We start from the raw sequence: 16,013 nt of genomic DNA, 5'->3' as shown, positions 1-16,013 counted from the left end.
TCTTGACTGGAGGCGACATCCGGGGTAGCGAGAGAACACAGGCTATCGCTATCCGCTGATTGAAACATGCAAAATTATGATGAAAGCGACGGAATTGGCCAAAGAACATGAGAAATATGTGCACTGAATGTTGAATTCAGGACAATTTATTTCATGTTTCTTGATCATGTATAAATCTTATCATTACTCGTTAAAATTAATGTTTTATACAAAAAATTTTTTTGAGTTTTCCCCTGTGTCATCTTCCTTTGCAATCGCCTATTTTTATACTCGCCGACATTATTGTTCGAATCCTGCATCGTTAATCCCGCACATCTTTATGTACAACTATGCTTTCCTTGATTGCGATTCGAAATTAAAGCAACACCATGATGACAGTCAACAAACTAACAAAATCTCCATGGTGTTGTTTATTCAGTTCACGGAATAGTTCCGCAACGGTTGGGCTGTTCCGTCATAACCAAGGACCCAGGTGTAGCTGGGACGCCGACGCTTTCTAACATTGGCTCGGTTCCAAGCGACGCAATAAAACGGCGTCGTTGGAAACTATTTGCCGTGTATACAACTGCCCAAGCAAAATGCTACAGCAACGACAACGCACCTTTTTCTTTTACATTTGACCGTTCCAGCTGTCGATGACAGATCGACGTGAAGGTGGTCGAGCGTGTCCTGTCATATAGGCAGAATACGTCTTGCTGTTTCACTCCGCCTCAGAAATTAAAATCACCCGTATCTTTTGTTTTGGGACTGAGTGTCATCCCATGTCCATTTTCATCTCTTTTGGGAAAAAAAGATGATTTGCGCATTGTCAGCAAACATGCATTGTAGTACATCGGCATCATGTAATTAGGCATCGACACCATTTAACATAAAGGTATTACAGCTCTCTCGTCATGACATTTAGTTCCACACAGCAGTCAGTGCTAGATACATGTATTTCACAGGAGTTCCTGCGTGTATACGCCTCTGTCGCATTCGACAGATCGGTCTGTAAAAAAGTGTTTACACATACATCAGCTGCTCCGTTAAAACTAGTTCCGCTTAACGCACAAAACATTAATCACATCACATGTTAAAAATCACAAAACCGCGAGATCCTCTTTTGACATCATCGCAAATATCGTCTTGGCGAAACCGCGCAAAGCAGATACGTAAAAAAACCCCAACTCGGTCTGCCTCTCTCTCTCCCCGGTGTATTACTATTCATGAGACGAAAGGTGCGCGCATGCCCAGTACGCAGTGTGGCAGTTCGAGTTAGCCAGAGAAGAAGAGAGACGTGTCTCTCACGGGATGGAAGAAACGAGCCATCACTTGGAAATATAGACAGGGCAAATGGCCGGCTTTTACAGTAAAATAAAAAAGTGTCACCATGGCGTTTGAACCCAGAAGATGGACTACTTTCTGTTGTCTGTGTATGACCTACATCACCGGTGCACTGGCAGTACAAGAATACGTTTTTCTTTTAGGTAAGTTCTCTGGTCTGGACATTTCGAGATATATTTTTGCATAAAGCCCATATACTGTATAACAATTCACTTTGATGAAATATGCCTCTTGCCGGTTGCTCCTGTCTCCGTCTGTTTTCTGTTGTCGACTGTCTGCCGCGACATGGGTGCTGCTGAATACTGAAGAGAGAGGGGGAGAGAGCTCGAATGGGACGGCCGTTGAGTGGAAAAGCTTTTAGTTATGGTTGTCGCGCATTGTCGCATTTTCCCTGGTGCAATGCCATTTGGCAGGCCACGGTAGATCGCGTAAAGGTTTGTTCAGTTCATTTTAATGGCGAGTCGAAATTACAAATGAAATCAACCGCTACATCAAACCTGCGATAATGATCGCATTGCTGGGTGAAAAAAAATGTTCTTTTCATTAACGTGAACCGTATACGGGGTAAAGGCCCCGATCGAGCGGCGTGCGTGAAATGACAGTGGATACAACGGGCATGGGGAAAAATAACATCCGAACAAAAAAATGAGGAAAAAAAGTGCATGGTGTAAATGTCATCTTTTGTGTGTCTCTTGAAGGTGAATCAATGGTAAATTTTCATCAACTGTATATGAGCGTGACTCGGGAAGCACGCGACATCCGGTTTATTTCTGTAACAATTTCCGCGATGTTCAGTAGTCCAAAACTGGCTGCCGGCTTACAACAGTACTCAGAGAACTTGTGCCATTTTCTGTCTGTCCTGAGTGGCAAAATTATTCAAAAGATCTATTGTTGTCCATTTACGAAACTTATACCTTGTCCTTGCAGATCTATCCTTCAAGCGTATGGCTCATTTAGTGATTGAAAATACACTATATACGTAGAGTATATGGAAACATATCATGCGTTTTGCCGAATTAATTATTCAAAATGTGATATTTAGAAATTTATCATCTTTTATACATGTCTCCGGGGTACTTGTCAATTTTTAAAACTTTCCACCGATAGCTATGCCGGTTTAAGTGTCGGGGCGAATTTTGTATGTAAAAGTAAGTTGGTACTGCCTCGGAAGACAGCTCCTGTGACGTAGATGGGAATGGATGTAAAGAAAATTCAACATTCAAAGAGAAACAGGCAAGAACTCGCACGGAGGCACAGACGTCAAGTCGGATGAATGCTAAATGCTCTTGCTTCGATTCAACTCGCGAAGGCTGAGCCGTCATATGGATTCACATCGCATTTTTTGTGTTATCTTTAAGATTTTCCATTCCGATATGCACGGGACAAAAAAAAAAGTCGTCCAGAGATTTCTCTCGCCGTTGATAGCTTGCGTTTGATGAAATGCAAAACATCGGCGAGTTATGTAGCTCAAGTGCGGTTGTGGTTACAGATCCTCTGTCAACCGAATACGTTACTATAGAGGGACACCAATTCTAACAGTACGGTCTCAATCACGACACGCTAATCGCGCAAAAGCTTTTTTTTGGCAAATGGTTTGATAATCTCGCTATGTAGCTTTTAACATTTTACTCTCTTTCTCTGTCTTTTTCCATGATATCGCCAAACTGACAGCACTCGCTAAGTATTGTGTAAGTCGCCATGTTCCAAGGGCGGTTTAACAGTGATAGGGCAAATATCCATTTCCTGGGCATGCCATTAAAGTCCGATCCTGGCTGATTACCGCATCTGACGGATGGATTCTTCTCTCCTGAAACACCAAGATAATTTATTACATTAATAGAATGCAAATGGCACCGGGATAGCTTTCAGCAAGGCCTCGATATCACCATCCGAGAGGCCTCAACAATTATCCATTACCTCCCAAGTCACATAAAAAACAGCGTTTTTGTATTTAAATACACTGAACATAGATATAGTTTAGCGTGTAGCAAATGCGCCCGCAGTTGTCATCACGTGACATGTCCATCGTGTTAATCCTCAATTGGTCATCAAATCGTCACATGATAGCTTGGCAACCCGCGCTCGAAACTGCATCAACAAATCAATACGTATAACTTTTGCCCCTTATATTCATTACACCATCACCCAATACTGTAGGACTCAGTCTGTGAGAGTTCATCTAACGTCGCACGTCAATTTTTCGCATGACTTTCTATTTTTACAGCGGTAACCGCTGGTAAATATCGAGACTGTAGCCACGGTTAACTAGAATCTCGGTCCTTTATTAAAGTCAGTGTTATGTAAATAAACTGCTCTCTTTATCATTTCTGCTTGTAAGTTAAAGTTTGGACAACGGTCATTCAGCCTGTGTGACGGTCCCCTTAGTACACTTACGGTGCAATGTTATCACTCACACATGAATCCGAAAGTAAAAAGTATTGATACAAATAGATTGTTGTCCGCACGTGAGGTCTCGTGAGATTTTGATGAATGTATGAGTTGGTTTTCGATTAAGTTTCAAACAGGCAAAGTCATGATACCGGCAAAAGCCTGCAAATGTTATTGCATTACTAACGTTTGTACTGCTTCCATACTGGACCACAGGCGACCCAATAAGTTCTGAGTTTTCCACACTGTTTTCTCTATCATTTTCTCTTCTTTCTTCATGCTCTGAATGATCAGAATAAATAAAATAAATGGTTTATATAACCTAACCTAGCCTCTGTGACTCTTTATTTATTTTACACTCCATTACAAGGGCGTATATCTCTCATACACACATGCTGTAATTAATTAGTCAACACAACTAATTATGCTAATCCGTGGACTTATCAGGGCTTTTACGGGTTGGTCAACATCGCGAAAGATAGGAATGGTTACTAAAACTTTTTCATTAACATCACTATCTTTCCGATGTTGACCAACCTCTGATAAGTCCACGGATTAGCATAATTAGTTGTGTTGACTAATTAATTACAGCATGTGTGTATGAGAGATATACGCCCTTGTAATGGAGTGTAAAATAAATAAAGAGTCACAGAGGCTAGGTTAGGTTATACAAACCATTTATTTTATTTATTCCGATCATTCAGAGCATGAAGAAAGAAGAGAAAATGATAGAGAAAACAGTGTGAAAAACTCAGAACTTATTGGGTCGCCTGTGACTGGACACGAGTAAAAACTACTTTAAGTGGACACTGCCATAAAACGCAAACATTTTAACAAGAACGAAAAGAATTTACGTAAAGGGCCTCTCTCAGTTGCTAATAGCAATGTAGTCAGTTCCTTTCCCAAACCCAAACGACTCCCCCAAGTTACTAGTGAATGTCTTGTTGAATACCATAGCCACGCGAGATCTCGTGAAGTCTCATGTACTACAGAAAATAAACTATCGTTTAAGTATGGAAGTATGCGTTCGAAAACTGTATGAACAGCCCAATATACATGTCGCCCAGTATGACCATGATTATTTCGTTCCACTTGTTACTTAAAGCTACAAGTATAATTAGTTATAGATTACTGCCTATATTCGGATGTCTAAAGTGAAACGGTATTTACATTGTTCGTCTTTTTTGATCGTTTGACCAACAGGAGGGATATTCAGAAGTGACCCATCACAGGAGCAAGGAGCTCTCCGACATGTTCTTTATAAAAACAACCTTCAGTACAACTTCACTGCGCCATCGATATTTTTGACCGCGCTGGTGGAGAACACAGATGTATCAGACAGTTTCTCCGTAGGAGCAAGTTGTAAGTATGCACACCATTTGTTTCGAATTGCGACTACTTCTTTCCACTATACTGAAACAGAGGTTTCAAGTGTAGATTGCTTTGCTGAGAAATAATACAAGATGCGCAAAGAATCTTGCCCTGGGGTCAAACGTCAATTCGAGAGGAATGTTGGAGAGAGAGAGAGAGAGAGAGAGAGAGAGAGAGAGAGAGAGAGAGAGAGAGAGAGAGAGAGAGAGAGAGAGAGAGAGAGAGAGAGAGAGAGAGAGAGAGAGAGAGAGAGAGAGAGAGAGAGAGAGAGAGAGAGAGAGAGAGAGAGAGAGAGAGAGAGACAGACAGACAGAGAGAGAGACAGACAGACAGACAGACAGACAGACAGACAAAGACAGTGATAGACAGAGACAGATTGAGACAGACACACAGACACAGACAGACAGACAGACAGACAGACAGACAGACAGACAGACAACAGACAGAGTCAGAGACACGGCATAGGTTCAGACGGAGACATACAGACACTGCAGAGAAAGCGGAGTGGCATGTTTACAGACAGAGACTAAAAGGTCTCAGAGACGAGAGAGAGATATGTTCACAAAGCTATAAGACGTACAGGCAAACAGAAATAAATCGAGGGCCAGCGACATAAACTTGGAACGGCAAATGGAGACGAAAAAGACAAAGCGACGTACATGGACAATATTCCAACCTAATCCTCTCGATAAGTTCATGGGCAATGTCTCAGAAGTAATAGCATCATTTGCCGAGCGGGATCGAAAATTTATTGTAAGATAAGCATCGCCACAGATCAAAACAAATGGGCATGCCTTTCGAATGAGGAATTCGTTTGTGTCCTATGCATCCATACACACATAGCTGATATTTGGATGATTCTGGAATACCAAGTACACAAACGTTTTAAGCATGACTGTACGATTTGTGTTCATGGTTTACCAATGAATGCTGTATCCGGAATGTCGGTGGTGATGGTGGTGATGGTGGTGGTGATGATGATGATGATGATGATGATGATGAGGGGGGAGGAGGAGGCGAAAGAGGATTAAAGTCATCATCATCATCATCATCATCATCATCATCATCATCATCATCATCATCATTTCCTCACAGTTTGGCTGGCGGTCGATTACTGTTCCGGCAAAGCAGTCAATGTATCGCACAAAAAACATATTCACACTTTCTTGAATGCAGTAGCTGTTGTCATTATAGCTCAGGTCATTGTGATGTTAAATTCTTCTATCGTGACGATATCCATCCCCAGAAAAAACTCTCGTAGTCAAATTAAAGGAGTTAATGCTTCAATTTCAAGACATTTTATGGAAAGCGTGACGTAATGGGCTTGGCAGGGCAGATGAGAACGTGATTATCAATTGCGATACATCCTAAGTGAGTCAGAATGTAAACTGATTGTCAAAAAAATAATCGATTTAAATCACGGATATGACTATGACGCGTTAGTTCACGTTTTATTTGGATTATCTTTATCGATAGTATATAAATAATTTTTCATAATTTTCCTCTTTGATTTGACGAATCCCGTGACAATTGCTTTATCGAAAAGGAACGCAATTAGCTGGAGTGTCAAAAGTTAGGAGAGTTATATAAAAGTGCCCCGAACGGCGGGATCGTTGCATTCAAGAGAAAGCATCGCACACTGCATCTTTAATTCGGTCGGTATCTATCTTTGATGACGCGATTTCCCTCGATTGCCTTTGAATGCAATCTATTCGTATGACTATACGAAATGCTTAATAATTCGTTGAAAAGCAAAAAAAAGGCAATAACTATATTGGCTGATGTCGCAAATTATACACTTCCACGTGTCCAACCACCTCAACAATAACACACTATTGATATTTAAAAAGCTGCTTGAACGTTACGTAGAGACACACGTCAGAGAATAACTGAGATTAGATGACCTTTTTATGTCCATAGAGACATCACCACCATAGTGTGATGTCAGATGTTTTGAATGTAGTGAGCGTTTCCTGTATAGTAAGCTATACACTGACGATTTCCAAATGTCTCGCAAGGGAGAAACTGTCACGTCATTATGAATCTCGATTTGCAGATCCCCGTCAAGAAATTCTTCCAAGATCATATTATTGGAACATGTAATCTTATTGTTCACATTCAATATATGATACAGAAAAAAAATCCGCACATTCCAAAATGTATAACTTGTGTCTTGCATACTTCATTTGCATATGGATTTTCCTGTACAACAGTGCAAGTATGCATATGGTTTTGAAGGAAAACTATGTATGGTTTTGAGATGCCATTTCTATGTTTTACAATTGACTTCATTCAAATATGAGTTATTACATGTAAATGACCTTGCTCTTTAATTTAAATCTTCGCAGTGTGTAATTCAGAAACAAGCAGCTTTTCTGAAAAATAACGGCAACGGATTTCTCACAAGTTTCAAAAACAGCATGAGAATACGAATACGTTGGTATAAAATGGTGCATTAAAGCTGAAACATCAAAATCCCATCGCAAAAAAGACGGTTTGAGAAATTCGGAGTCGTGCTTAAGAGACATCTATTTAGGTTATATTGTTTTATCACTGTTGGTATATTATTCTATGGATGTAAAACCCGGAGAAAATGGCCACAGGCTTCGATATTGATTCTCAATGTGCAATGTACATGCAGTATCCTGCAACGCGGTGTCCATGAACATAAAGTTTGAGTCACATGGGTACAAACATGTATGTATAATGTCAAGGACACATTGACGGACAGACTGATGTATGGAAGCACCTACATGGCTCCATAATTTAGTACAAATACCCTACGGCCACGTCCGAACAGGACTATATGTTTTATTTCTGAGCAGAGAATATTTCGCAGTGAATCATGAAATTAGATTATTCAGATTTCTGAACAGTAAATTTCAACGTGTATTAGGTTTACAGCAATCCCTAAGATCCCTTAGCATTTTATCAAAGGTCTGACACGCAATTCTTGCGCAAGATTTATAGCTTTATGATAAGAATTGCGCACTGCGTTTCTTGTTTTTCTTTCCGCTGATAAAACTAACCACGTCGTGAGAGCGGAACGTCTCGCCGTCTTTCTCCTGTAACAGCTAAGAACAGCGCAGATGTTGAAAGGGTAAAAAAGGTACATTACGTTAAGACAGAGAAGAAGTATTAATTGCATTGCTCTGCTTGTGCGAAAATTGCCACAGAAGTGCTCCAATTAACCGCCAATGACGACTAACTACCCTTCTTTGTGCTTTAAATTAGAGACATCATTGATTTCCAGAAAGGACATTAGTCCATTTGGCCGACAAGGTAATTGATTGGCCCTTCACGGTTTAAGAACATAAAAAAACTGATTCGATTTAAGTTGACCCCTACCCGAATTGTTGAATGATACTGCTGAATAATTATTTTTTCCTTCGATGTTTCAGCATATTGAGCATCTCTCAGATGTACTGCACAATAGAGAATGCGCCTTAGGAACAGATATTCGAGCTTTTTCCGATAATTTTCTGGTCTTCCAATTGTGTGGACTCATTTTAAAGCTCTTAGAATAAGAAAAAAATTCGGTCTATGCTTTTTGAAAATTAAAATTTTTATGTCCCCCGTAACGTAAACACAGGGATGGTGGCCATTTTGAATTTCAAATATCGGTAAATGTCAATAGGTAATTTGTTTCTCTAGTATCGAACTTTAAACGGTAGCCCCCTGATTTTTTTTTCTTGATTTATTAAGACAGTGTTTGAAAGTTTCATTGAGGAAAGCTTGAGCAAAAGTTTTAGTCTTCCACTTTCGGGGCGCATACTGTTTTAATAATAAGAACCAATCAAAAACCGCAAAAGTAAATTACCAATGGGAGGCACATTCTTGGGACCTTCAACATCGGCCGGGCATTGTTCGTCAGTCTTCGTCTTGATTACTATGTTAATTACAAAATAGAAACTCAAGATTTGCTTCTAATGTGTTTGAGGTCAATGCCCTGATGACAATTTTTGTCTCTTGGAAAAAAAGGTTAGAGAAAAACGGAAATGAACAAACGAAGCACAGCTGGGCCCGTCGACGCCCGTTATGTATAATTATTGATACGCAGGGCATACCAATGTGTTAGTGTAATGGCTTGATCAAATAATCTTCCCAGCACTTGAAGTCATTATCAAAATGAATTGTACACAAGGATGTAGAAATATCATATCTCCAACACGGTAATTCCAGGCAAATTCCCAATATACCCACATAGGATGTAAATACAAGACCATGTGACAGTGAACTACTTTAACTGTGCATATTTTTTATGCAAGTGGCTCTAATTAGGTATTTGTGTTATTTTTATTTATAGATCTGTACGTTACAACGCTCTATAGCAGAACGTAATAACTGCTAATTCTCATCAATTGATAGTTACGTGTATTGATAATACAGCCGATATGAGTGAACTGCCAAAGTACGTAGCTCAGGTTGTTGGGAATAGCGAAACACACACAAACATGCCTAGTACATAAATATGCACTCCCATTTACCGACTTATTTCATCTCCCGTCTTTTATCAGCCTATTGGTGTCAGTATACATTAGGACTATGCCAAGCCTGGCCTGCAGATTCTGTCCCGCCCGGTACAGAATGTTTTTGCGTTGAAAGATATCATAAGCATGCCATTTTGCAAATATTTCAGTTGAATTGAAGTTTGAATTGAAGTTTGATTGGGGTCCTCTCTAATTAGCTGCTATGCCTCAAGCCCTACCCAACAAAGACCTGCTATTGTGATGTTATCTTTTTAATCCCACCTATATAGACTATTAAAAATCTGCCGACAGCGTTTTTCATGACATAGATACAAACTTACATAAATACTGTAAACATACATATATCGTCATACATAAATACATACATGAATGCATGCATATATGCATGCATACATGCACATACATACATACATACATACATACATAAATACATACATACATACATACATACATACATACATACATACATACATACATACATACATACATACATACATACATACATACATACATACATACATACATACATACATACATACATACATACATACATACATACATACATACATACATACATACATACATACATACATACATACAAACATACATACATACATACATACATACATACATACATACATACATACAAACATACATACATACATACATACATATACATACATACATAATACATAAATACATACATACATACATACATACATACATACATACATACATACATACATACATACATACATACATACATACATACATACATACATACATACATACATACATACATGCATACATACATCTCTTGAATTTGACTAACATTTTTTATTTGCGTTTTTTATATTTTTGACTTTCGATTAGGATCAAGATATGTCTTAGTGCAATTATTGATTTAATATCAACACGTGCTACACTTTGCATGAGAGTCATGTCTGAAAGGCAATATCTTTTTGTCTTTCTAACTTTCCAGTCACTGTACGTTGTTGGGAAAGCTATCTATAGTCTTGCAGCGTAACAGGGAATTTGTTTCCAATTTCCTATTTACATTCCCGTGAAGAAGTCATTCCGGAGATTGCACCTCAAACACAATTATTGTACCACAGTAAACTAAACATGAGAAAGGCTAACACTGCCTATAGCAAAGATTGAAGTCGATCGCGCCTGGCATAGGAAATTTGCTAGGCTGAGCGTAACTGGAAATTAATCGAAACGGTGTTTCGATCATATCGGAAATTATGCGATTAAACTTGTTCACGGGCCTGACTGCACACGTTATTTTCCAGAACTCAATTCGCGACCGTCGAGCGACGAATATGTGTCCGCTGTAATCGCGGGAAAACATGAGCCTTGAACAAATACCGTTACATAGATGACAAATATAAAGCAAAAAAGGTCAGGACGGGATTTCGCAAGGGATATTGGATTATAGTCTTGTCACATCCTATTTGCCTCGAAAACGATGCTTTGGCATGCACAGAGCATACCGGGTGAATTTTGATAGCCCTTTCCAGGATATGCATCGTGGGAGTAACATGCTTGTTCACAGAGATTACGCGACACGACAAAATGCCACTTTGCAGAGCGTATTACTTTCTCTCTCTGACATCACCCAAGCCGTGGAAGGATATCTCGGGATTTTAAAATGAATACATACGGGGCCTTGCGTTCCCAGCAACTTCGCGGAGCCGTAGTCCAGACATGTTATATCTACAATGATACGAAGAATAACATCTTAGATTTACGATTTGTATGTCTCGCAGCGATTTGATCAGCCATCTCGATTTTCATTCGGAAACACTTTTATGATAAATCGCACAACGAATTATTACAATACACGCTTCCAGCTGTTTAAGCCGAAACATCGTTATCTCTGTGTATTGCAGCATTTTCTCGGTACTTTTGTATTCCATTAAATCGTATCATCAAATACAGATCAATTAGAAGGGCAGTTGTTAAGGCATCTCATTAGAAATTTATCCGTGTATAAGACGACGAAAGTGTCCGCCTCCTTCAAAGGCATACGTAGGATTTTTCCTCGTGTATGTATGTGCCATTAATTTTACATTCCTCAATGGTATAGCAGTATTTATGGAAATGGAATGGCATGTACCATCCCGTGCAGAGGTTGACGGATTTTCGTGAGTGAGCACCGCTGGATATTCCCACGGCAAATATTCGTTGCAGGTTGAATTCCTCTTGGATTATTTCCCGAGAAAGATCAACCGTCGGCGAAACAGAAATTATCACTCTTCGTCATTCATAAGACAATTTTTCAAAAGGAACGTTCGCGTACGCAACATAGGAGCGTTTTGCGCATCCCATTTGTGCCATGCCGCGCATGATTGCGGCTTAATTGAGGAGATATTTTATCCTATTATCGTAATCGCAGAGTCAAGGGTAGACACATGGATATAACCGATGAGTGTTTTCTGGCCAGGGGCAATTTCGTGAATCCGTACTGAGCAGCGATGTCAAATGTTAAAAATGTAGTTTTTTTTGCGATGGAAATAGAACGTGTTTTGCCTGGAGAGGTGTCTCAGACACCCACCTGACAAAGCAATCATCGCGGAATGTGTGCCTCAACATGTAGTTGAGTTCACGAGGCAATTCGTCAGTACGGCAGAGTGACATCGAACCTTAATTAATTAGTTTCATTTCAGGTGCTCACCGCTTGAACCGTGACTAATGCGACAAAACAGTAATTAGAGAACGCTCGACTGAAATGATCGAAAATGGTTGTATTTGTATAAGATATTAAAGTAACGTGGCTGATATCTTGCCCTTTTCATTAGATTAATCTAGGCATCTTACGTAATGACATTCTGCGAATATAACAATAAGAATTGTATTATTTGGGGATCCATTCACGACGGAGGTATTTCATGAAGCGTATTTTTACCCTTAAAGTTTTTACAGATAAGAATAATATATTAACTTTTACTAATTAATTCGTCTCTATTTTTATTCCTCCTAGTTTGTTCTTTACTCAGTCGAGAACCAATCGTAGTCATTGGGCTTGCGAGCAGTACCACTTTGCCAACTATAAAATCCTATAGCAATACCTTTAACATTACATTTTTAACGCCGAGTCTGTCGGGAGCGGAGGTGACCTCGGGAAAGTCCGACTTCCAGCTGTACCTCCGGCCGTCGCCCATCCCAGTTCTGGTGGACATTATATTTCATCACAGATGGAACAAATTTTACTATCTCTACGACGACATAGAAGGTAAGCGCGTCTCAATTCACCTTTTCTTTGTTCTGGGCCGGGGCATGCATGAAGTATTTGATGGCCTAATTCATCCAGGGGGGTTTTGCGGATCTTGTCAGCTTTTATACTCTATACTCATCAATGACGTATTTCCCGACGCTTGTGGAATTAAAGTATGCGTATTCTAGACACACAATGCCGCCATGTCCACAGAAATTATCAGTCCTTACAAGTCATATTGTTGACAGAAGGTAATTCAACGGAGAAAATCGTATTTGCTCCCTCAAACATCAAAGGCCTAGTGTAGAAATTAGATATAGCTATCCTCGACTGTCAATTTCCTCCGATCCTGAAGGCATTAGAACAAAGTGGCGCAGGTTGTAAAATAAGCACATTTGATTAAAGTTATGGAATACAGCCGAGTCAGTGAGGTGAAATTTTGCTCGACTTCTATAGAAGTGAACAGTCTCCCCATGTTTAGTTTTCGAGAATTTATGTGGATATTACAAGATATGAGAGTAATTGCTCTCATTTTTAAAGAAATTCATCTGTAACTTCATCGAACGCCCTTGTCTAAAGAAATGTCATTGCTCTGCTGTCGACGGTAATTTTTGATACGGAAATTATCGCAGCATGCAGCTTAAACAAATGGTAATTTTTAAAGGTTTTACTTGAAATTGTTGCAATTGCAACACATTTCGGTGACTTCCAGTTTGAGCAAGACTGGCAGCTGCCACGAAAACACCCTCCACAGCAGGGCGTTCATGAATTTGTATAGCGATTGTGGCTACGTTACCATACTCAAATTTGATGTTTGACGTTTGATCGCTCACAAGTGATAGACAAAATAGGCTTTGAAGAACTTTTTTATGACAGCCGCAAGTCTCTGACAAACAAGAAGTCCCTGAAATATAGGCAATTTCAAGTTGTCTTTCAAAAATTTCGGAGTCAAGTTTAGTTTAAAATGTCCCAGCCGTCTAAACGGTGTGAGCTACGATAATTTCTGTAGTTGCACCAAACTGTGAAAAGCTGCTGATGGTGCTTATTACTCACATTGTAGAGGACTGTTTTATGTAAGAGAACAACTGTTTTCTTTTAAATCCCAATATTTACTCTTGATATAAAGAGACTTTCTTAGAAACCGTGTACAAGCAATTTATGTGCACTAACATCCACTCAGTGTTTTTGTAACAGGGCATTAAATAGTAACATATTGGTAATTCACCATGCTTTATTCATGTTATACAACATCTTTTACTTTTCACAATGGCGACTTCTCATATTAACCCGAAATGGGCGAGATTATTTTCTGTCAGTCGAAGATGTGTCGTCATTCGTGATAATTGTCGAGACTCGCAGGATACACAGTGCGTTCACGCAGTCTAATTTCTTCGTCAAAGGGATTCTTTATTGCGTATATATTCAAAAGATCTGCTGCAGCTTCGGGATGGCCTTGGGGGCGGTAATTTGGTTAAATGATCAATGACGAGGAATCAACCGCGGGAAAATCGCGCCATTTGATCAATTATTCGACAAATCCCCTGGAGCAATCACATAATTGGGAATTTTGAAAACAAATTCTCCGCCTATGATTGCCCTAAGGCTGGCCGGCTTTAACGTGGATATCTCCGCGATTCGGGTAAAAGACGTGAAAAATGACATTCCGCGCGGGATTGCTTAAATACCCCTCAACTGCGTCAACTGAATAATCTTTCAAAACTCATATATCGTTGCGATGCATTTTTTTGAGAACGATTCTTCATTCCAACATATTAACAGCGTCAACCGCTTCTTTGTGACGTGTATAAGCATCGCTGTTTGCGGCTAATACATCCGTACGCAAGTTATCCGTTGCCTCAGTCGCTCAAGATGTCCTTCGGGAGAAAAGATGGAACTTTGCATATTTATAGCCGTCTTTGTTATGTTTCAAATCATTAGACGCATTATAAAACCATTATACAGTCATTTACTAACAGGATTACTTGGTAAATTAGATGACGCATGTGGAACTTTGTGATGGAGTGCCTTGTCTGCAAAGAACAACATCACACGCAAGCTTGCAATCAAATTAATACTTCTGACATCATGGCGGCCATATTGTGTTTTTTTATGAATATATTCAATTCGGCTGGGCAGCGCTGTAAAATTTACAGGGCGCTCAACTCTTTCGCTTAAACCCTGGAGGGAAGTGTTCTCGACGAGTTGAATGAAATATAAAGCTGATAAGAAACTGCACTTTAGGCATTATGAAATTGAAAGTGGTGAGTGCTACGCCGGTATTCACCTACCTACATATTACCTAACTATCTGCCTATCCACTTCCATGCATGAATGCAAGCACGAACGCACGCACATACATACATACATACATACATAGATACATAGATACATACATACATACATACATACATACATACATACATACATACATACATACATACATACATACATACATACATACATACATACATACATACATACATACATACATACATACGTACATACATACGTACATACGTACATACGTACATACGTACATACATACATACATACATACATACATACATACATACATACATACATACATACATACATACATACATACATACATACATACATACATACGTACATTGCTGATACATGTATTTACATTGCTAATACATGTATATACATTGCTGATAACTACATACATACATACAATAAATATACACTTCATCTCGCAATAGATATTGACTTTCAATATTTGTAATGGAAACGCTTTTAAAATTGGAAATATAATTATGTTTACAATTCGATAAAATACACGAAATAGGCCTGTTAATATGCATGTTACTCATTTACAAAAGGAGAATATAAAATAATTTCACAGACTATGCTTAAATAATACGGGATGGGCATGCGAATTCCGCGAGACACGATCGCAGGCCGTAGACAACGATTGCCCGCTCACATACTGCAGAGGAAGTCCCCCAAGCACCGCTAAGTGGCATGTTGACCGCCGTCTCGACGGCCCTTTCAATCGGTCGACTGTCTTAACAGAGCACCACAGCGACCGCATTTATAATCTAATTATCCGTGTGTACAACATCATCTCCCATGCTAAAAGGTTGACATGTCGACGCCGTGTACGACATCCCTCTACGGAAGATAACAATAGTGATGACTACATGTAACTGAGCGAAAAAAAAGTGTGTTGCGATTTGAAGGTCATTTTGAATGTC

General features: G+C 39.4%; 1 protein-coding gene across 1 annotated transcript in view; it reads left to right on the top strand.

The window, feature by feature from the left end:
* Window positions 1-1,247: 1,247 nt before the first annotated feature.
* The window catches only part of LOC139131218 (glutamate receptor 4-like), a 53,626-nt gene continuing 38,860 nt past the window's right edge, over window positions 1,248-16,013 (top strand). The window contains 3 exon segments of the mRNA XM_070697192.1: window positions 1,248-1,466; window positions 4,915-5,073; window positions 12,559-12,810. Of these exon segments, the coding sequence (XP_070553293.1) occupies window positions 1,370-1,466; window positions 4,915-5,073; window positions 12,559-12,810 (508 nt within the window). The 5' untranslated portion in view covers window positions 1,248-1,369.

Source organism: Ptychodera flava, chromosome 4 (assembly GCF_041260155.1).
Source record: "Ptychodera flava strain L36383 chromosome 4, AS_Pfla_20210202, whole genome shotgun sequence".
NCBI classification, from domain to species: Eukaryota; Metazoa; Hemichordata; class Enteropneusta; family Ptychoderidae; genus Ptychodera; species Ptychodera flava.
The sequence above is the reverse complement of the archived record's forward strand: the minus strand, read 5'-3'. Positions and strand labels throughout refer to the sequence as shown.